The 23,209-nt window shown below is 35.2% G+C and overlaps 2 protein-coding genes across 2 annotated transcripts in view; both read left to right on the top strand.

Annotated features, from left to right (window-relative positions):
- LOC136343453 (octopamine receptor beta-1R-like) overlaps positions 1 to 23,209 on the top strand; it is a 116,017-nt gene that overhangs the window by 5,554 nt on the left and 87,254 nt on the right. The window lies entirely within an intron of this gene.
- LOC136343385 (histone-lysine N-methyltransferase SETMAR-like) lies at positions 5,628 to 6,362 on the top strand. The gene is made up of 3 exons (XM_066290077.1): positions 5,628 to 5,657; positions 5,804 to 6,023; positions 6,067 to 6,362. Exons 1-3 carry the CDS (start codon positions 5,628 to 5,630, stop codon positions 6,360 to 6,362), a joined length of 546 nt encoding a protein of 181 aa, XP_066146174.1.

The raw sequence follows: 23,209 nt of genomic DNA, 5'->3' as shown, positions 1-23,209 counted from the left end.
ACGTCAATTCTCACTTCCGCTAAAATATAAAATAAAATACAATATATTCATAGCGGCTTAACAGTAATTTCTCTGCTGTTTGACGAAAATTAAATTTAATTTGTTGGAAGTGATGTACATATTTAGTACATTAAATTTGTTAATATTAATAAGCCTGGTGTGTTTGAAAGCAAATACTGACGTCAGACGATTAAAAATGCTTGCTACGAGACCGCTATAACCCATATTATCTGCTGGTACAGCCAATCTTCATTGGATGCAGACTCTGCACACACAACGTCTGTAAAAACTCAATCCGTGGATGAGTATAATCTGCCATCAGTTCATCGATCGATGTTTCATAGAGGGAAACTTAAACAACATTATACTTACGCTGGGCGTAAAACGAAATAGTTCTATCAGTCGCCGCAATTTTCCCTGGAGAAAATGGGGAAAGTAGCCAATAATATTTGATTTCAACAAGATGCCACATTACACTACGGCCGTGAGAGAGTATCTTGATCAAATTTTCCATGGGAAATGGATCCGAACAGGAGGCGCATTACAATGGCCGCGACGATCCCCAGATCTCGCGTTACTTAATTTTTTTTTGTAGGGTCGCTGACAAGGTTCTGGTTAAGAAATAGGCCACAAAATTTAGATTGTTTACGACTTAAAATTCGAACAGAATTAGAATCGATAACAGAAGCAACACTGGATAATTGCATAAAAGAGTTCAAAGAGCAACTGAGTCACTGCCAAATTGTTAATGGAGCGCGTTTTAAGCATTTATCGTAAGAATTTCAATTTTTTTTTATATAATAGTGAGTTAATTTATTTTATATCCAATAATTTAATTGTTTTACGAAACTGCAAGTAACCTATTAGTTTTGAGTGTACCGCTGTATACCTTATTGAACTGCTGTTAATTTGATTTACTATAATGGGCATCTTTCCATTTGAAGATAAAAAATTAATGGAGGTAGCTGGAGAGGGGTGAAAAATATCATCATCGAAAATAATGCATTAAATGCCTTATTTAAAACAAAATTAACGTGCTTAAGCATTTTAAAAAAATATCAGTTTTATTAAAGTTGTAAACGTGTTGCAATACGCTTTATAAGCGCTATATAAGCCTCTTTTCTACTAAAATAATGTATATTTTGAGGTTCCGGTTACTTTTATATTGTATCATATAAGGGATATAAATTACCATTTCGTATCATCTAGTCTCAAAATAAGATAAAAAAATTTTGATCCATCTTTATGCCTTAAAGTTGAGGACAGGTGCTTTTTTTTATCTTATGATCGCAATATCCTCGATTTACCTAATCAGCATTACTTCAGTGTGTCTATCAGTTTTATGTTTATTACACGGTGGTAATTTTAACGTCTAATCCTGACTAGGGTTTAGAAGCTACTGCTTTTACATATTACCACTTGGGTTTTATCCAGACAAAAACATAGTCCTGGTAATTTCCATTTATGTACGTCCATATAACTACGCACAGCGTTGGAAGTCTTAATATTAATGATTTTTGCTAATATCAACGGCGTATCACATATGTCATAAAATTCTCGCGATAACGAGTGTTGGACATTTTATGGGCTATTTAAAGAATTTAGTGAATTTTGTTCTGTTTCCTTACATAATGTTAGTGAGCAAATATCGTTATCGTGAGGTTTTAAAATGGCTGGTCGTAAAATCTCTAAGTAGCAGTAATAGAGTTTAATAGCCCGAAATTTATTGCTCTTTATGAGGTTGGATTATCTAATCTCCATATATAAGTTAAATTGAGCATTTCAAGATCTTTCATGCCGTGGTTCATATATAAGGTTTTGTTATGGCAACTGATTCCGACTGGTATTGCCTATTAGGCAACGTAATCGTGCAGGTTTCTCTTTTTAGCGTTTATGCAGAAGCAGGTATAATGAACATAAACTAAATCATAAAATTAAAACATGGAGGTTTGTGATGTTAATATTGTCCATCGATCCTATTTGTGTCCCTTGTTCTACTTTTGTATAAACGCTAAAAGTTCCAAAGTTCAACTATTTCTCGCAGAAAATAAATCTTTTCAATTAAACTCTAGCGATAGCGTCTGAGAGGTAATTTTTGTAAATTCTATTGTCATTGAGGCGAGCAGTTTAAAGTTGGCAGGATTGTTATTAAGTAGTTTTTTCTGTTTATTTCCCGCCCTCGTTCGTAAATTCTTTCCTGTTTTACATTTTATTTTAATGAACGCAATGGCCACATACCAGATTTTCTGAGACAAGGTGGCCGAGGGGAAAGGGGTGTGCCAAAATTTTAATACAAACGTCCCTCTTAGTAAATACATTAACGCATTTTTGGACTAAACCATCAACTTTCGCGATTAAAAATTACGTGAATTGGTTCGTTTTGAAGTTGCTACCCTTTGCTAGGTTCGTTTTTTACACGTGCCGCACCTCGGACACTCGTATATAAAATTTTCAGTAACTTTTTCTTAAGTGACGAATCTTACCCGGTTTCAGCCACAATTAATTAATTCTCTTTAATTAAAAAAAAGTTTTTGGGCAGTTTCCTATGCTGGGAATTTAAAATATCGAGAACCACAAAAGCAACATATGGGCGGATTTTGACATATTTATTTCGGATGTCCCGTGTATTCAATATTATAGTTTATGTCATATTTTTCTCAATTTATAGCAGAATTTAGAAAAATTAATCATGAAAGATTTATCTGGAGCTTTGCATTTCCATTAGAAACAATTCGACAATTAACTGCCTAGAAGTTCAAACAGATTTCTCTGTTAACCTCAGGTTTTTGGGTCACAATAATAAATAATATCCTGTATTTAATTTCACTACAGTCTTACTGAAATAGCTGCGTCCGACTATGTACAACCATTATGACCTAATTTTAGCAGAAAGTAATTTATTATACATAAGAATAAGCTCATAATATGAGCCTTAACGTTTCGCCTCTTAACTAAATATACACAAGTGCATGCGAGGGAAACACAAGAACACGAGTATTTTGCTTCTCCATGAATATTACGTCATATATCATTTCGCAATTCCGATTGCGAACTGGAACTCGACTAAAAAATCATCTTTGGCCCCTAGATATTTCATTATTTTTCCCAAAGGTCACGTTGTGATCTGGGAAACAAAATAATCTTCGTGGACAATGTTCAAATCACATATTTCGTAAGGAGTAGTGGTTTCATTTCTTACACTGAAAAATCATTTCCGAACATCATAATTTTAATCACCTTCATAAATATCCTCGGTTTTATCCTAGCTTGCCGCAATCACTTGTGTGATATTAGGTGGCCCATATGCTTGCAAACACAAAACACCATCAAGGGATAATGAGCGCACATAATTATATTTCTATTTGCTGTGCTGTGAGCGCTCTCAAGCTTTCGCATTGATTTTTAATATCGTTCATATTACTCCATTTAACAAATATCATGTTAAGTACCTAACTTGGTTATAATGGAGGTAGGTAGTCTTCCGCATATTATGACCAATGAATCATATTAAAATGCTCACACCTAAAGCCTGAAAATTTTAAACAATTCAAAATAGATCGTCGACCTAAATATAGTCCGTGGTTAGATTTATCCAATGAAACATGGAAACGCTTTCACATGAGTGTTGGACTTCACGATTTCGGTGTAATTTTCCGGACAACGGGAAAATTGAGGTATTTATAGCACGGAAATGGGCTAGGAGTTATAAAATAAATTGATGTGTAGGAAACAAAAGTTATGAGTGTAATGGGAATCCATGTTTGTTGTAAATCACTGTGATTTCAGTTGAATTTTATTAAATAAACTGCGCCGCAAAAGTTAAGGAACTTCACGAATTTTGACATTACTTCAAAAATTGCCTCATTGCCATGTTTTCGTTCAGGGTGTCTCAAAAAGAACGGGCCAAGCTATGACTTAGTTACTTCCTATAGGATGAACTAAAAACCAAATGATTTTTTCAGGCAATTAAGTAAAGTTGATTTTGTTTAATTCAAGTTCTTCTGCTTCAGCTATAAACTTCAGAATTTCAAATAGACTACACATTTTCTTTTACATTTTTTAATTGAAATTTTTTTTTAGATTCAATTGTGCATGATAAGTTAATGTTAAAACAATTTTTAACCGAAAAAAAAAATTAATTTTGAAAAATGTGAATTATGTAACCATATGTATTGTCATGGGTCTCACTGCGTTGTTCTGTTCATTTGTATTTCATTCCATCTTATCCTATTGTATTACCTCGTACAAAAGCGTCTGGCGCCATGGACAAGTGGCGCCTATTCGATACTGAGTCAGAAAGGACAAGATAAAGCAGCCCTTAACTATTGGAACCACATCATTCTTCCACATAATTTTCTATGAGAACTTGTGCAGCACGTATGATTATTATAAATTCGGTCTTTAGCGCAATGAAAATAGTTATTAGTGTTTTTATTGACGACAATTGTTAAGCGTTAGTTATGAGAAATACGTTGTTAAATGCATGAAAAAATGCTTTATTTATAATAATTAAGCCGTGTTTTAGTACGCAAAGAAATGAACATTTTCGATTTTTTCAATTTAAAATTGTTTTAGCACTGACTTGTCGTTCGTCTTCAGGTTCAGAAAAGTGTAATAAACATGTAGAGTTCTATTTGAAATTCTGAAGTTAACACCTGATGCAAAAGAAGTTGAGTTAAAAGAAAAATCAATTCTACGACGTTACTTAGTAGTCTAAAATATATGATTTTAATTGATTTTTAGTTCATCAAAGTCCATTAAAAATAAGTGTCTCTCAACACAGCAGCTATGTTGTCTCCAAACGAACGACCTTCGTGGACCGATCTACGATTTCTGGACATCAGAGGAAGTGTCCATATCTGAATATATGGACCGTCCGAATGCTTTCCATATCTCGACTCATCTGTGAACGATATGGACTTCCATTGACTACCTCAACTTACACCCTCATTAGCCCGTTTCAGTTGTAGTCGCATATGAAGTTGTATTAATGGAGCCCTGCTCAAAAATCATTCAGAACGTCCAGTATCGGGCAAAATTAAATTGAGTTTAATAATTGTCCGTTACAAGTGAGAAGCAATTAAAAATTCAAATAATTATGTACCGGGTGATTCAAAATGATGGCTCGCTTTTATAACTATTTTGTTTTTAATCTTAGAAAGATGAAATTTGAAGGGAAACTATACGAGAATAGAGCGGATTGATTGACTTTACTGGCATTTATCTAGAACTTCTAGTTTAGCCGGAAATGTCCTCAAATTTCGATTTTTAAATGTAGTGCCTTATTAATTTTTACTTTTTTGGAATCTCGAGGTCATTTTTAGTTTAAAAATATGTTATTTAAAAAAATATTTTTTTTTGTGAAAAAAATGATATGCTGTTAGTATTCGGAGTCTTAGATAATCTGTCTCAATTGAAACCGAAAAACCAGAAGGATTTTAGAAACCGATCCCACAGTAGTCAAAAACTCTCCAAGGGTAGACACTGTCAGAAATAGCTCTTGTGCAGAGGTGTTGGGCGTCTTATTCTCGGTCTTTTGGTCACGTTTCCAGTTTTCCATTAACATGAACAAGCCGTGAAAGGACGTTTTCAGTAACCTGAAAGGTGTTGGCAACATCTGTCTAAAGATGTCCTGCGTTGTTCATACCAGTAATCCGGTAAGTTTACGTCTAGACATTATTGCAAAACAAAATTTTCAGATTACATCAGAGTTGATAGTGTGAAACATAGTTAAACAAAATCACGTGCAGAATTACACGTCATAAACTGGACGAAATATTGTTTTTCTAAATTGTTTTTAAAGCAATTGACTATAGATTCAAAACAACAACGTACTGATTCTTGTGAGGAACTCTTACGTCGGTATGAAACAGAAGGAGATACCTTTCTGACAAGGATTGTCACTAGAGAGGGGTTTTGGGTTCATTATCATCAAACAAAAATTGAACGAGGAAGTACAGAATGGCTTCGAAAAATGATGAATAGGATGGAAAAAATTTCATATCCAGCTCTCGGCACGAGAGGTTAGGTTGATCTTCTTTTGCGATGTTAGAAAGGTAATTTTAGAAGACAACATGTCTAATGGAGGTACAGTCACTAGTGTTACCCACTCGGAACTTCTGAAGAACAGTCTTAACCTTGCTATCAAAACCAAAAGGCGAGGATCTCTGAATAAAGGCGTCCTGTTGGAAGACGATAAGGCGCAACCATATACTGCCAGCACAATGGCGAAAATCATCCAAAATTTGAGGTCTGAATGTCTACCACATCCTGACCTCGCCCCCAGGGATTCCCATGTATTGAGTCGTCTTAAAGCGGCTTTAGGTGAGAAGAAATTTCAAACTGATGATGAAGTGATTTAGGCGGTGTATGTTTGGCTGTGCACACTACCAAAAGACTCTTTTCTTCGGGTATTCGAGCACTTGCAAAACGATGGAGGAGGTGTATTGGACGTAAAGGGGACTACATTGTAAAATGACATTTTCATGTTTGACATTATTTCAATAAATTAAATTCCATATCGTTTTTAAGATTTTCATTTGACTCTCCCTCATATAAACTCAAAACACGTACAGACCTAAAATTTTTATAAATCACACGCGATAACAACATTCTTGAATCTGAAGAAATGATCAAAGTGGAAACACAGAAACAATCAGGCAAGATAGTAAATATTCAAAATCTCATATATGAAAACTTGGTAAGTATTATTCGGTAATTTTTAAAATAATCTTAAAATTTGTGAACTTTCTTAACTTTTGTGGCCCAGTTTGTTTTACAAGTGAATCGGCAGACTCGACCATAAGTTGAGCTCAACCAACAAACATAAGAAATATTGACTGCAGATGTCCTGGGAGGAGCCAAAAATATTGAGATTTGGGGCTCCGGGCTTGGATAGTAAAGCGGACTGGGGCCCTGTATGGGTGCCAAAAAGAATTAGTTCTTTTTTTAGCGAACTGACTGCGTACTTACCAAAGATATATTGAACTGGAAAGTTTATATTTTCCCATAAAACTTCTTGTTTGGCAATATTATCCTAACGATTTATCATTTGAAACAAAAAATAAGGTGCATTTTTTATTTAACATCCGCGAAAACTATAAAATCATTTTTTCTTTCATTGGTAACACTGTCTGTAATATCTGTGCAAAGTTTCATCGCAACATATTCAATTGCTGCAGAGCTACACGTGTTTTTGTAAACACACAAAAGTGAGCTTTTCAATTTTTACTATGCCTGCTTTTGTTGAGCGAAGAATGTGCATCAAATTGCATTTGAGAAATAAGTATTTTGCTTCGGAAACATTGAGGATGTCACAGAAGGCCTTTGATGATACGGATATGTCGTACAAAAAATTCACGAGAGACCGAAGACTTTAAAGAAGGTCGAAAAGGAGTTCAAGATGAATAGCGCCTCGGGACAACCAGCAACATCGAGCCACGTCAACCAAATCAAAGACTTAGTAGTCAAAAATCATCGAATGACAATTAAAGACCATGCTGATGTTGCGGACATTTCATTTTAACCAAAATAATTTTTGTGCCTCAAACGCTTCAAATCTGGATTGGTTTCAAAAACACCTAATATTTTGGGAAAAGAAAGTAACGTATTAAAATCGGTCAAACAATGATTCCCGACTCCCAGGACGTCATGAAATGCACCATTACGGGAAATGAGATTTGGATCTATGCATACGACCTAGAAAAAACCGATCAATTGAGCGATATCGTGCAAAAGGTGAATCAAAATCGAAAAAATTGCACTGAAGTCGTTCAAAAATCAACGTCATGTTGACTGATTTTTTCGATTATCACGGTGCGGTGTATTATGAGTTTCTTTTAACAGGCCAAACTGTTAACAAGGAATATTATCTGAACGTCATGAGTCGTTTGCGTGAAACTATTCGCCTCAAGAGGCCTGAATCGTGGGCAGACAATTCATGGTTTTTGCACCGTGATAAAGTATCGTCTCACACTGCGTTGATTCTTCGTGAACATTTTTCAAAAACTCGACCCGTATTGTTCCACAACCACCGTATTCGCCCGATTTAGCACTGTTCGATTTCCGGCAATCCAACAAAGTTCAACAGACAACTCCATGGACAATGTCTCAGCTCGATTGAGGAAATAACGGCCAAATCGAAGACAGTCCTGAATATCACCCAGGAAAAAGACCTCTTTGACCTCTGTGAAAATTGGAAAAAACAATGGCATAAGTGCACTGTGTCGGAGTGGGAGTATTTTGAAAACGATCAAATTTATTTGAAAGAGTAAATAAAGGTTTTTCATTTTACAAAATAATTCACCTTATTTTTTTACCACAGTAGTATGCGTCAGTAAATAAAGAGGAAATAAATTGTTATAACCTCCTTGTTGCTTTTTTGGCACTATTTTTTCCAAACTCTTCACTGCTGTTTGACGTTAACTTTTCTACTTCACGGCGGCAAATATTTGATTTTTCCGGGAAAATGGGCAAATACTACCGATAATTTCCTTAGACATTAAGTCGTCAAAGTCACATTGTGCCAAACAGTTTACCGTTCTGAAGCTAAACTTAAACACTTTTGAACCTTGGTGTCCAACTTGCAGCAAATGCTGCATGATTTATTAACCGACTCCAATGGCCTAGTTTCGAAGTCGCTATCTAGGATTATGCTATTAATAATTTACAAGAGGTATATGACAGTTTCTATTATACTATTTTAAGAAATTGCTTTCATGTGCCGCCTAGGGACAGTAAATGGCCATTAAGTCGATCGTAAGAGCCAGAAGCTCAATATCTGTTATTATCGATATTGATGGAAATTTGATAATTAATTCAATACTCCAAATGCAATAACTATTTAATATAAACCATCATACTATAAATCAAAGTAATATTAATTGCTAAATATCATGGTTGGATTTAACTGATGTGCCTTTCCGCATATTAAATTTTGTTATTTTACACACGATAATACGTATTTGTCAGACAAAATGCCGTTTACAGCATTTATCCCTCTACCCCAAAAATACGCAATTCAGCTGAATAAATTATACCCATTTGTCAGCAAATGGGAGAGATTGTGTCAATTTAAAGATCATGGGCCGGCATTGAAATGTAAGCTCAAACAAGGGCCATAAACTATCGTAACATTTATACAACGTTATTATATTCTTAAGGGGGAAAAATGCAAAGTGCTTATAAAAATGTATTTTAGCAGGCAGCTCTATTATTCACGGGATTAAAGTTCTCATTGTGCTTGTTCAGGCTTTAGGCGTCCATTTTGCATGGGAGTAAGTCAAATTAACTGGTAATAACTATTATAAATCAACAGAAGAACAGCCGCGAATTTTGAAAAAAGCTTTGAATGCTTGAATCATGAATTCTAATACACGCACGATAAGGAGGTGTAAAGTAGATAGAATTAATGGGGAGGTCTAAGAAAATTAATTGAGAAGACACGCAGAATTAACTAAGTATTATAAGAGACAGAACGTCTAAGCGGTAACAACAGACATTTCTACAACTCCTTCGTGAAATTCATGTGGAACTGTTCTGGTTTTCCTTGGCTTTAAGGGCAATATTAAACTGCTGCTTGTTTAAGTGGGACTGAGATGAAAACTAAATAAAACCCTCTTGTAAATGTCATCACGTGGGTACGTGCCGTGTAATAAATCAATAGAAGCCACACGTTTACATGTTTACATCTTAAAGTTTCTGCCCACTTTGTCAGCAACGTAATATGCATACAAGTGCTTTAACAGAGATTGGGCATGGACCCTTCTTCACGTGAGAGTTTTATTAATTCTTGATTAAATTTCGAGGGTCTAAAGGATACAAGGTCATAGTCCAATTCTGGGATTGAATCGGGGACGTCCAGTATATGGGATACCGAGTGTCCTCATAGCCTGCTTATACCGCAAAGGGACCAAATTTTGCGTTCCTCAGGCAGGACGTCACTCTTCATGAAAGTTCTCGCTTGTTCCAAAAACATCTTTCAACTTGAAAAAAAAAGATTTTCTTACACGGGGAGCTCAAAATCTTTCAACACACCATTGTGCCTTGATAGTAAATTATTTCCATTTCTTGTTTTTAGGTAAAATGTTACTTGAAGAAGTTGTTTAGAATTACTCCGATGGTGGAAATGCGAATTTTCAATTGTTTTTATTTGAAAATTAATAAATAACTCTTAAGCCAATTTAAAAAATAAGATACTGCTACTGCTCAGAAGAATAGATGCTGCGCCTGCGTACTGCACTTGGAAACCACCAACTTCGACACATTTTTTCTAAAAGTATTTTGAATTTTTTCTACACGAAATGAATAATGTCTTAATTTATCTGGACCACAGCTTCAATTATTCTGGTTTTGATAATATTTACGTTATATGGCATTGAGAAATCACATGTTGTGAGGGCAGGCGACCTGGCTGGAGACAAAAGAGGCTCAAAAATATCTATCCACTTTTCAGGAAAATGCCTATCTAGCCAATTTTATACCTAGAGCGTTGAATGAGCAGGGCACGCATCTCGTTGAAAATGTTGACTATAGGATTATTCACGTCATGCTACACAGAATATTGAAACTAAGGTATTTAATAATTTGTTTTTTTTGCGTTGTATAGAACTCAAATAGAGGTACATACTAAAATTATTTTCGTTTTTATACGAGGGATTGCAAATAAGTGAAAAACATCAAAGTTACCTTTTTTCAAATGTTGTACCCAATATATTAGCACCGCTTCAGAGCCCTTGAGAGAAATAAATATAAATTTGATTACAGTTTATCTACCCTAAACCCTAAGGATTTTGAAATAAATGAGAATCTGTAAATATGTAGGTCAAATTTAAAAATTCTGCTATAGAGATAGTTTAAACTGCAGTACGCCGAAATTCACGCCAGACCTCAGGTATGAAGCATATTTCATGCTATAGCGGTGACAATTTAAGTACCTTACACAGTGTGCCCAAAAAATAATTCGGAAAGTGTGCTTGTTTTAAAGAGCACTAACATGCTTAATTTAAAAGAAACACCGTATGTTTCATTACTTGGAGTAACAGATAGGGGTATTTTCAACGGAAAACTATTATACCTAAATGTAAAAATTTTCTTCGAAAATTAAAAGAAAAGGAAAATAGATAGTTCTGCTACCCTTGGTATCAGTTGCGATGGTAAAACCTAAAAATTCAATATGAAAAATCATGTCTCCCTTCTGGTTTCAGTAAATTTGTCATTTATGATATTTTCAATACTATTTGCGTACCTTACAAGACAGAAAACAGTATTTATGTTTTCAAAGATTCTTGATACACTCGAATAATTTAAGTTAATATTGTGAGAAATCTTTGTTTGGGTAATATGGGAATTTTCGATAAAAGCACTAACTACGTTAAATTAATTTTCTGATGAGTCCATTACAAGTTTATTTTAACATGTTTTTTGTAATCCACACTTCCGGCTTCTCCAAATTGATTTAAAAATAGTTTGAAATTGAAACTCCCTGGATGATTTCGGTCAGGAAATCTTTGAGCAGATCCTCGCGATACGAGTAAAACATTTTAGTGTCATTTCTCCCAATATAAAATAATACAATTTCAAACTACCAACATAAGTCAGGTGTAACTGGATCAAATCTTGAAGGTTTTGATCTAATCAATTTTTCACAATGTGCTGGATCAATTTTGCTCCATTCATCTGCAAGCACATGTTTCAGTGCCGATTTATTTGAAGTGTTCCGTTGTCGCACTTTCGGTCAAGATATCCACATAAATTTTCAATGAATTTAATATCGAGATACTGTCGTAAAGGGTATACAACATTAAACCAATTTTACAATAAATAGGACCTTTATGAGCGGTATGCTTTGTATTGATAAAATTGTCGTCAATCTGTTAATTTCAACTTTTGAAGACTTTCCGGGACATTTTTTTAATCAAATCTAAACAGGCGTTTTGATCCATTTTACCTTCTATGAAATGAAGATTGTCAGGTTCTGCTGCCGAAAAAACTCCCCTGAACCATAACCGATCTTCTTCCGTGTTTTACCTTTGGTCTTAGTTTTTTTAGTTGCGAGTCTTTATTAGCTTCTCTCCATACGCAAATCTTACCATCGGAGCCAAAAATGTTATATGTCCTTTCGTCCGTAGATAAAACATTTTTCCAAAATTCGAAATTCTAATGTCGGTGCTCCCATGCGAACTGCAAACGTTCTCTCTGATTCTTCTTACTGATAAGTGGTTTGTTCTTCCTGTCTGCCCTCCTATTATGCATCTTTGCTCTACGTAGGACATTCCGGATAGTTTGTGCCGTCACGGTTTTCTGCAAATGTTTTCAAAGCCTTTTCACAAGTTTGGGAGCACTTAGAAATGGTTCTTTTTTATATTTTTTTACAATATAACGTTCTTCAGCATCGTAAAACTCTTTATCGTGAGTCTTTTTGCACTTGTTTTTTTTTTTAATTTCATTCCTCGTTTTGCACCTTTGCACTACGCCTCTAATGGCAGAAGAAATTCTTAAGACTACTTCTGATATTTTTCGTAAAGATTTTCGATCTAATAATTAATCATCTCTCCCCAATAAATGTATGTCCACGTTGATGACCCATTTTGATTTATTTTACCATAAAAATAGCTCAAATTGTAATCGACGAATAACATAAAAAAGTTTTCAAAAATTATAACAACGATTGAAAGTTTAAAAAATATTTTATCTAAGCTAGTTTTATTTTTCCGCAAAATATGAGTTATTATTTTTTGTTTGTTTGTAATTTTTAATCGAATGAATGTTTTCTAATTTATTTTGTTCTTGTTCGTAAAATACAAACCGTATATTCTTAAAAAAATAGTTTTTTATTTTGATCAAAATCATTTGGAACCACTTGACCATTTAAAAAATATATTTTCGTTTGATAAACAAGTTTGACTTTGACTCACTATAGTCAGTGTACTCTTAATTTAAAATCATATTTTGAAAGATTCTGAACTATCCGTATAAAAAAATCATTTTTTCTCACGATGAAAGGTGATTTTGAAAGAAGCAAAAAATTTTACGAGGAGTGGCATTTTGTCGAAAAACGCAAAATTTGGTCCATTTTTAGTATAGCCAGCTCGATCTGAGGACACCCGGTATATCAAAAATATGCCTTTAGTCAAAATAACTTAACCAAATTGTATGGCATTCGTTGGAGATATAGGAAGGTCAACTAAGCTAAACTGGCCTCGAAAAGTCCTTTTCTAAGTCTCCTTTTGCGAGCGTAAAATGGTGCTTTACGTACCATGATAGAAAAACTTTACCAAGCAACGCATAGAAATGTGACAGCATTAACTACGACGTGTGCCACATCGACGAATTTGGCAAAAAATGAAATTACCCAAATGAGCAAATGTAGAATATGAGGTCGTAAGGAGGCGAAGAGCCGCCCTTTGTATCTAGGACGTTTGGTGCACTATCACAAAATTGAAAACGCGTTTGAAAGGTACTCCACTCTTAAGAATGTTGTCGTTGCACGTTATTGCAATGAGTGATTTTCAATCCATAAGCAAAACAGGAAATTCGTTTCTCAAGGACATTTAAAAAAGTATTGGCAACACTGCAGGCTTGGAAGCGTACTCTTTTTAAGCTTTAAATCTCTCAACTTTGCCCTCATTTAATCACCCCCGTATTCTTTAAGATAATCCAGATCCCAATGGTGGGACTCATAAAACGATCCCCCTGCATATTCCGGCCGTTAAATTATTATCCTACGCTTGCAATTTGTACATAAACTTCCGATATTTTCCATGTTTTATGTGCTGTTATTAGTTTCCGATTTAAAACTGCTCTCGAAATCTGGGCCCAAAACATCAAATTTCCCTCTATTTACTCCGCAAAGGAGTTTCCTGTTAGAACCGTCCAAATTTAACCACTCGCCAGAATATGGGCATTGGTTGAATGATACGGTTGTTAGGCCTGTGTATTTGTGTGAATACACACAACAGGGAAACCCATTTACCAGTCTTCGGCCTTTTCTCGGCAACATCAATTCATCTGAAAGCACGGTCTAAATTATTACTAATAATATTGGATGTTAGTAATATTAGGAATTCCGGGTGTACACCTCCATTATCCCAAAGTTCTAAGTTACATTACAACTTGACTAATTGCTTTAATGCCAAGAGGAAATAATGTAATATCTCGTTTGCCACTTGCAGCTCTGGGATAAGTGACGATTTTGTGCTCATTAAGAGCCTCATTAATGTGAAAATGAGGCCCGGCTTTGAATCATTCGCAATTCACTTTGATTACGGCAAAGCAAAAATTCCTTAATTTCTATCTGTTAGAAATAAGTGTGTACATTACAGTGTTCTAATGAGTTTTTATTTTAGGTGTTAATAAGTAATTGCCGGCAATAGTGAAGATTTCACTCAAATTTTCTCGTTAAAATAAAGATGTTTGTCCTCTCGAAATGAATTCCGAATAATTCCCCCAGGCAGAAATTTTAACGTCTGAGCAGATGTTGGCTTCGTTTTAGATCGCTAATTACCATAGACGTAATTCTCTGACATCAATAACGAGAAATTAATTCCATTCAGCATAAAAATTTTATGTTTAATTACTCGATTCAATAAACGAAACATTAAGTCTATTTCACGTAAAGTTATGCGTGGCGTCGATGTTTTTTAATGTTCAAAACGCAATTTTAACCCACACAGAACTACTCGTTTAATAATAAAATTGACACAACGGACGCATTGCGTGGCCTATGTGTACAAACGGGTATTTTTCTGTTTTAAGCTTGATTATTCGTGTATTGCATGAACAAAGCTTGATTAGCTAAGCAATTAAAAGAGCGTAGGGAGAGCTGCCGCAGCGTGGAGAAAACGCCCATGTGCCGAAAAATAATTTGAAAGAGTCTAAAAGGAATCAGAATCAAATCTGCTGTAAGAGGTGTAAACGAATCGCCTAAATACACTGACTTTCAAAAAAACCGCAACACCAAGAAGAACGCATTGTACGTATTTGACATTTTGGTACGATTTTAGACTTGCAAAGAGAAAAAAATGATAAAAATTTCAAGTTCGTATTTTAATGCGATATGAAGTTTTTCTTTACTTTTTTATCTGTGACGATTGTTCTTTTTGCAAATTTTTTTACAGGCGGATAGCGACAAAGGTATTATTGTTAGTACCATATTGAATGTGTGGTAGTGCAAAATGCCTCGTGTACGCCAAAATGCAGTTTATCGGCAGTTTACTCCCTTTGAAAGGGGAAGAATTGTCGGTATGCATGAGGCAGGTTTACCTTTCCGCGAAATTGCAGGTAGATTGGATCGAAACGCATCTACAGTGCTAAGAGCTTGGAGAGACTGGTCCAACGAAGGGTCAGTAAATCGTCATCGTGGTAGTGGCCGTCCAAGAATGACGAACCGACGCGAAGACCGGCGACTTCGTCGTTCAGCGACAGGCGCCCCGTTTGAAACAATTCCGTCTCTTGGTGCTAACTGGGTAGCCACCCTAAATCGAAGGGTCACCCTTAGTACGATGTATCGCAGAATTCAAAGTTTTGGACTAAACTCATATCGTCCTATGCGTCGGCTTCCATTATCACGAAACCACAGGGTGGCCCGACTGGAGTGGTGTCGTCTGAGAGTGCAATGGGTGGATGAGTGGAGAAGAATCGTGTTCAGTGATGAGAGCCCATTTTGTTTATGGTGACCTGATGGACGGTTACGTGTTAGAAGGCGCAGAGGAGAGCGATTAAATTTGGACTATTTGGAAAGGCGTCATTCTGGTTTAACGCCAGGTGTCATGGTCTGGGGTGCCATCCAGTATGGTAGTCGGTCTCCTCTTGTTTTCATTTATGATAGATTAAATGCTCAGAGGTACATTAATAGTGTCTTAGAACCGGTTCTTGTACCATACATGCACGACCATCCTGGAAGCACATTTCAACAGGATAATGCGCGACCACATGTAGCCAACGATACTTTGAGGTGTTTGGAAGTTGAAAATTTAGATACTTTGCTTTGGCCAGCTCGGTCTCCAGATTTGTCCCCAATAGAGCATGTATGGGATATAATGGGTCGGAGACTTCAACGTTTAGCTCGCCCTCCAGAGACCATAGATGAACTCCGCGAGCAGGTGCAGATTGCCTGGGATACAATACCACAGGAAGATATTGACAATTTAATTTTAAGCATGCCACGTCGCTTACAGGAATGTATTAATTTAAGAGGAGATACCACCCATTGTTAAATTATTATTAAATTTTTTCACTTATTCACGATCATTTTCTTTTGATATTTTGATCGTTTTTATCTATTACTCGACCCAACGTAATGCCAGAACTTCAAACGTGTACGACGTGTTCCTCTTGGTGTTTTGCGGTGTTTTTGAAAGTCGGTGTATGTTGATTTTGCATGATTTCTAGCATACGTCCAAGAAGTGAGGATCTCATATGTATGGAAGATAATGGGAATTTTTTGCCTTTTTTTTTTTTTAAGTTTCATTTTCCCTATGTCACAGCAATGATTTATAATAAAACAATTTTAACATTTTTGTTTCTTTCTTCTGGACGATTTTTTATGCTTTGAAAAATAAACATTCCTATTGCAAAATACAATTTCCCAATCAAAGCGGGTTTTAAAAAAAAACTTTGCCAGATAATTTGCGATATTTAAAACTCGGCTCGGTTCGAGGTACAACTCCATGAAATGCCAATCAATGAATTTTTCAATAAACGCATTATGTTGCCGCACAATGAAAAAGACAAATTAAGGCAACAGCATGCTAAGAGCGAACTAATGGATTGACCGCCAGAATGTATTGATAAATATAAATTGTGTGAATGCCCGTACGCCGAATTCGATGAGAATATTAAATTAACGCACACATCACTGAGATTTCGCGTATTCTCGATCATTATATTGATGAAACTAAACTTTATTTCCCTGTAATCTCTATATTTACTACGAACAGCTTGCGCCTATTCTCTTTCGCCATTGACAAGATAAATCTCAAAAATACTGTGCCGAGAGATAAAATACGCCACCTAAACTCGCGAAAGCCTAAAATTCCGAAGTTTGTTATTTTATTCCGACATGTTTGAATTGTAAATGTATTTCCTGATTTTCGCCGTTATTTATAGCAAACTCAAGCTCCCATTTGCATGCTTAGTGGGCCAAATAAACCAAAACATTGCGCTACTTTTCAAACGGGGGTGGCTTTAAAGTTTTCGTTTTTAACGAGGCAGCAGCAAACCTGATAAGCTCGCATATGCACAGAAAAATCCTTTCAAAATTGCTAACATTGGGGCCAATATCTCTAATAACTCGTAAATCCATATGAAATATTTCCGATTTTATTTATATGAATTAAAACTCTTTAACACAACGCTGATATCGTGTTCACGGGTCCTTTCAGTATCTGTCTCGTCCTGATAACGTAACGCCGAAACTGTGTAGGTGCACGGTTACAGTGTTGTACGTATTGGCCTTGAAATTTTACCCTTAAAACCACTGTTATCCCCTTCATTTACACGCATATATGAACATAATTAATTCGACCTTCAAGATTAAGGGTAGACATCTTTAAAGCTAATTAACACCCTTTTGTACCCCAAAACATGAATTTTGATATCTCAGAGAGATTGACTGAAACTTTGCTCTTTACCCAGATGACAGATAAAATTAAGCCGGAAAGTTTGTCCTTACCCCATACGCGATAAGTATTGCTTGTACAGTACCGGCCGAAAGTGGAGAAACTTTTATTAATTAACTATTAATTTCGCAAGTGGTAATAGCATTCAAATAAAACACATGTTTACGAATATGTTGTGGAATAATCTCTAAAACAATGATCCAAGAGAAGTTTTGGTAATGAAACTTTATTATGGGCCAACAACGCTACGACATGTCCTAATGCCGACAAAAATGGAGGAACATCTATGTAAATGTAGGTAGGCTTTCTCTTAAGTTGTCTAGGGTTTTATTTCTGGGTTGTTACAATTAGGGGCTTACTTCCTAACTTAACTAAGAGGATGCTTTCGTTCCTTCGCGACACTCCCGACACCTCGCCGTATCGTCACCTCGAGAAAAGAGAGCGTCCCCGTTTTCTCCAATACCTTAAATGCTATCTTCGGGGGCAATAAACCAGCGGCGTACCCTAACCAGAGTCCGATTCCCGATCCGCCATGTGGCCAGTCCCATCTGGACATCATAAACCATTCTTTGTCAGAACCCTGGTCGACTGTCCTTCGACCCTCTTTCCTGGTTCTAACAAAGAGATGCTCGACTTTCTCTTACTTCATGTGGCTCTCGACCAAGGGTAATTACAGGGAAAATTCCAGTAATGCTGCGAACCACATGAACTCAGTGACCATACACATGGGCGTATCATCAGGGTACCTCACTCCTTATTCCCCCAACATATCCTAAATTATAGCTACTTTACAATATACATCTTCCTATTTGCATCTCGATTTGGTCAGACAGCAACAATTATACTTATTAATTAATATATACAGAATATTGCAGAGATCTGACAAACGGATCCTACATGTAAATTGTCAATACATTCTTAAAATATCTTATTGTCAAACCTTTGCTTTTAACAACTGATCGGCCCCTTTGGCACATGGATTTTTAATCGTTTTTTAATAAGGTCTTTCATTATTTCACCTTAAGCCCGGAATAAGGCATTTAATAAATCCCCTTTATTTTAAAATTTTCTATATGTTTATGTCGCACATCAGCTCCAAGTTAATCCCGCAAGTTATCCAACAGATTCAAGTCGGGGCTCCGCGCTGGCCATTTTATCAGTTCAACGTGTTCTCTTTCCAAAAAGCCTTTAATTAATTTGGCCGCATGTTTGGGATCTTTAACGTGTATAAATTTTCAAGTTAAAGGTAATCCAAATAGATTGTACTTGCTTTCATCCGACCAGAGTACATTTTTTCACTGGTCGAATGTTCTAAGTTCGGCCTTTTTGTTCTTATTGGAAATAAATGTTTTTTTTTTTTTTTATCTGGTCTCCTGGCGTATAGTTTTGTTTGGTACGAGCGTCTTCTAATTGACCTAAGAGAAATTGAAATTAAGAGGTTCTCTTTTTTTTTATATTCTCGCCAATGAAAAATTGATTTTTTAATCAAGCTCTTCTAATTAATTTATCTATCATCAAAGCGGTTTTCCTAGGTTTTCCAGAGTCGAGAAGATCGGCGATGACCTCTCGATTTCATATTTAATGAATTTGTTTAAAAACCACGCTTTTAAGCTAATTTAATTCCTTAATGGTATCAATTGGTTTAACTCCGGACCGATATTTATCGATTATAATTTGTTTCATTTGATCAGGAAAATTCTTCACCGTAAGGCCTTTTGTCGAACCTAATGAGCAAGCCACCAAAATTTTGAACTATTTAAAAAAGCAAAACTCGATGAAGATTCTAAATGGTAAACAGTTTCCTTAATGTAGCCCGAGTTTATGAACATTTTGTCAAATTCTGATGCTGTTACATTTTTTTTCTCGATTTCGTCAGAAAATTTATTAATTAAGAATAATTTGATTTAAAAAATTAAACATATAAAGCTAAGATATATAATTTTGACCAGATTAAAAAAAAATTGATTTTTGGGGTGCTTTTTACAAATAAAGGCGCCCTTGAAGAGCGCGGAGCTCATACATTTGATTAATTATTGCTCTCAGGATTTATTTCGTTTTATTCTAATCAAAAATTTAAATACATTGATATGATTTTAAAAAATGACTGAGGGCCCTTATACCTACACAAAATCTGTAAATAACGGTTCGTGAAATTCCATCAAAACAGTGCGATAGCCACCGAATTTTCAATTAGACTTCAATCACTTCCGAAAACAGGTTGTCTATTATGGCAAATTTAATCGAACGCATGTTTATGCTGTAAATTAAGGCTTGGACGCTATTATTTAAATAGACACAGCTACATTAATACTATCAACTCCCATCTATACGTCTAGAGTTCCACTGAATGATAAGGTAAAATAATCAACCGCAAATTACTGGGGATGCCTAAATACGTTCAAATTTGCATCTCTTTAATCCCAAGTTGATAATATAAATTAATAGCTTTTGATTTTCAAACAAATCAATTGTTATTGGTCACAATTACTAATTCCTATTAACCGTGGCAATTTGAGAGGCGAAATTAATCATCAATGGTCAATGCCTCAATACATTTCGAGCACAATGAATATGATTCATTCAATATCAATGTGTATCCCACTATATCCACACGCAGAGCTGTATAATGCCTTGAGACAGAATATTCTTATAAACCCAAGTAAACAATGAACTTTCCATTATAACGGAATCAAAGAGTGAGCCAAACTAAACGCTTCCTGAATCTATTAGTTCAATAATTGGGCATAAGAGAATCCCAAGCAAATAGACCTGCAAGTGAATTTAACAACAAAGAGTTAGTAGTGTCTGTTGCTCTTTAATAAAGGTGGGGCCGTTTTTGAAGATACAACATTCATGATACTGGGGAGCTTGTACGGTGCTCCGTTCATTGGCCAGAAAAATCATCACAAATTTATCGCTAATTGGAAACTGTGAACCTTAAATTTCTGAATGCTGTAATGCTTCAATATTTCAGACGTTTAAAGTAAAGAAAAAACGTAATCACGAATTAAAGTCTCGATTATTTTTAATACGCTTGCAATTTGAATATTGAAGTGATTCCATACATATGGTCCATGGGGAACCGAATTGTGCTATTTGATCATCAGAATCACGAAACTGTGGGGTGTTAAAAGCTTGATGATTGCTCGCTTGTGCATGTCACCCAGCTATGCTTAGTCAAGAGAATTCGATCATACCCTTATCTGTTGAGAGCCAAATTTCTAATAATAATAGTTATTGTATACATCTGCCCTCCATCGATGGTAAACACAAACTTCAGGCATTCATCATTATCAATGTCATCATTAAGGTTAGTTCAGGTTAACTATGAAATGGTATTTCTGTTTATGTATACACATATAAAATATGTTATTATACACGTTGTTTGGTTCGCTGATACACATCCGAAAGAGGATGGTAGGTGAGATGTTTTTAAACGTTTTGACCTTATATACTATTGTATATGTTCAAATTGTCATACATTTCGAAATATCGTAATTTTTCAGAATTTTATCGAGTTCGTTGCTCACTTCCATATAAGTTACAATAAAAATTTATTGGAACATTTGATCTGCCTCTATCTTTTTCGTATAAACCGGAATATGTATTTTATCGAAATCAAATATGTAATAAGATCTACATATGGAAAAAAAATGTGGGACTGTAAAATTCCTTAAATGAATTTCTTGAATACGAAACGTCGAATTTGTTAGCGAATAAAAAGAAAACGCAAACGGGAGAGTTGCTCAAATATTTTGATAAACTTCTTTGATAATCACTTCCTCCTATGATGTATTGAAAGACGCAGACCTAATGTTGCATAAGACATTTAATCAAAAACGAAACAAAAATAAGGAAAAAACTCATATGGCCATTTAACAAACCGAATAAAAAATTAATAAACAACTATTATTTACGGATTAATTATGCTATTTATTTCTGATTAATTATCATGCTCGAAATGAAAACCGCCATTTCTGATAAAATTGGTTGTTAATCCTAGCTTTGTTCCAACCGTCATTACTTCTACTGTTCCATTAAATTTTTGGATGAGATGGCCTCGATCATGATTTTCCTCATTGTACACCAGTCCCTTTATATGTCCCAGATACGATAGTCGATTGAGGTCAGACCCGGCACTCTGACAGGCCATGATATTGGTCTGTTTCGCCCTATCCATCTTTCAGGAAATTGATTATTTAAAAACTCCCTTATTGTTCTCCAACAATAATGGGCCGGATATCCATCGTTTTGAAATATGATTTCCGCTCTTACATCTAAAGGCACCTATTATACACCCTATATTATACAGGGTGGTCGATTTATCTTTAGACTCTCCAGATTCTTAACAACAGCGCATTTTTGTATCAAACGTTCAATTTAGGGTCATTCAGTGTTAAAGGGGTAACAATATAACAAAGTGCAATTTCAATTTAAACAGCGTTTTCTAGGTTTAGGTAGGCTTAGTCTTAGGTTAAGTTTCGATTACGAATTCATATGTATCTGACGGAGACAAATAAGTTACTTGTAACATATTTTAAATTTACGTTTTAATTTTTTTTTACTTTATCAATAAATCAAAATGAATTATAGCAAAACGTTTATTAAAAAAGTGTTTAAATGGTTAGCCCCCCTCTTCAATATATTTGCCAATGTGCCTTCTGAAGGTTCCGCTACACTTCAAAAGAGGTTTTCTATTGACAGCATAACAACCATTTGCAATGTGTTCCCCCATATTTTCTGGAATAATAATTGGAATTTTCTGATAAACTTTGCCTTTAAGGTACCCACATACAAAAAGCGAAGCAGCGTTAGATCGGGTGACCTAGCAGGCCACGCAGTAGGACCACCTCTATTAATTCATCGACCAGCAAAATCCCGATCTAGTGCTTCATGGGAAATTCTGACATTTTAGCTGGTACAGCCATCATGTAATTACCACATGTTTAGCCTTTGTTCAAGTGTAACGTCTTCATGCAGCATTGGCAAATATTGGTGCAGAAATTCTCGATATTTTCGCCTATCCAGAATTTCGTCAACAAAATATGGGTCAATCAATTTATCTCCGATAATTCCACGTGACACATTTATCGACCAAGGACGATAATTTTCTGCTTCCCTCAATCAAAGTAGATTTTCAACATTCCAATAATGCACATTATGGCGATTTATCCATCGACGATTTGTAAAATTGGATCCGTCAGAAAATAAGGCATTTACGGACAAATTTTAATTCATTTCAATTTTATTTCGGGCCCCTTTAGAAAATATCACTCGATTTTGAAAATCGTCGCCAAGGAATTTTTGATGGAAAGAAATGTAATACGGGTGAAATTTATGTCGTTTCAATTTTGGTAAAATGCTACTTTTAAAAAGTTCCAAGTGGAAATATGATAATCTACAGCAACTGCCGCTAATAATGCAACTTCATTATTCTACTTAAAAAAAAAACTTCTACAAATCCAAAAAACGTAAATAAACTTCGAACGACTCTTTATCGGAATTCTTCAAATTTGTTTTTGGTAATGCCCAAACTTGCTTAACTTCCGATTGCATAATAAATGTTTCGAGTAAAAGTTATTCATCTCTAT

This window comes from Euwallacea fornicatus, chromosome 14 (genome assembly GCF_040115645.1).
Source record: "Euwallacea fornicatus isolate EFF26 chromosome 14, ASM4011564v1, whole genome shotgun sequence".
Classification (NCBI taxonomy): domain Eukaryota; kingdom Metazoa; phylum Arthropoda; class Insecta; order Coleoptera; family Curculionidae; genus Euwallacea; species Euwallacea fornicatus.
The sequence above is the reverse complement of the archived record's forward strand: the minus strand, read 5'-3'. Positions and strand labels throughout refer to the sequence as shown.

Bases quoted from the DNA above. Each gene is read 5' to 3' on its own strand.
- LOC136343385 (XM_066290077.1), top strand. From the start codon at position 5,628: ATGTCCTGCGTTGTTCATACCAGTAATCCG. The intron at 5,658-5,803 runs GTAAGTTTACGT...TTGTTTTTAAAG, and splicing joins TTGTTCATACCAGTAATCCG to CAATTGACTATAGATTCAAA. The intron at 6,024-6,066 runs GTTAGGTTGATC...AGGTAATTTTAG, and splicing joins TCCAGCTCTCGGCACGAGAG to AAGACAACATGTCTAATGGA.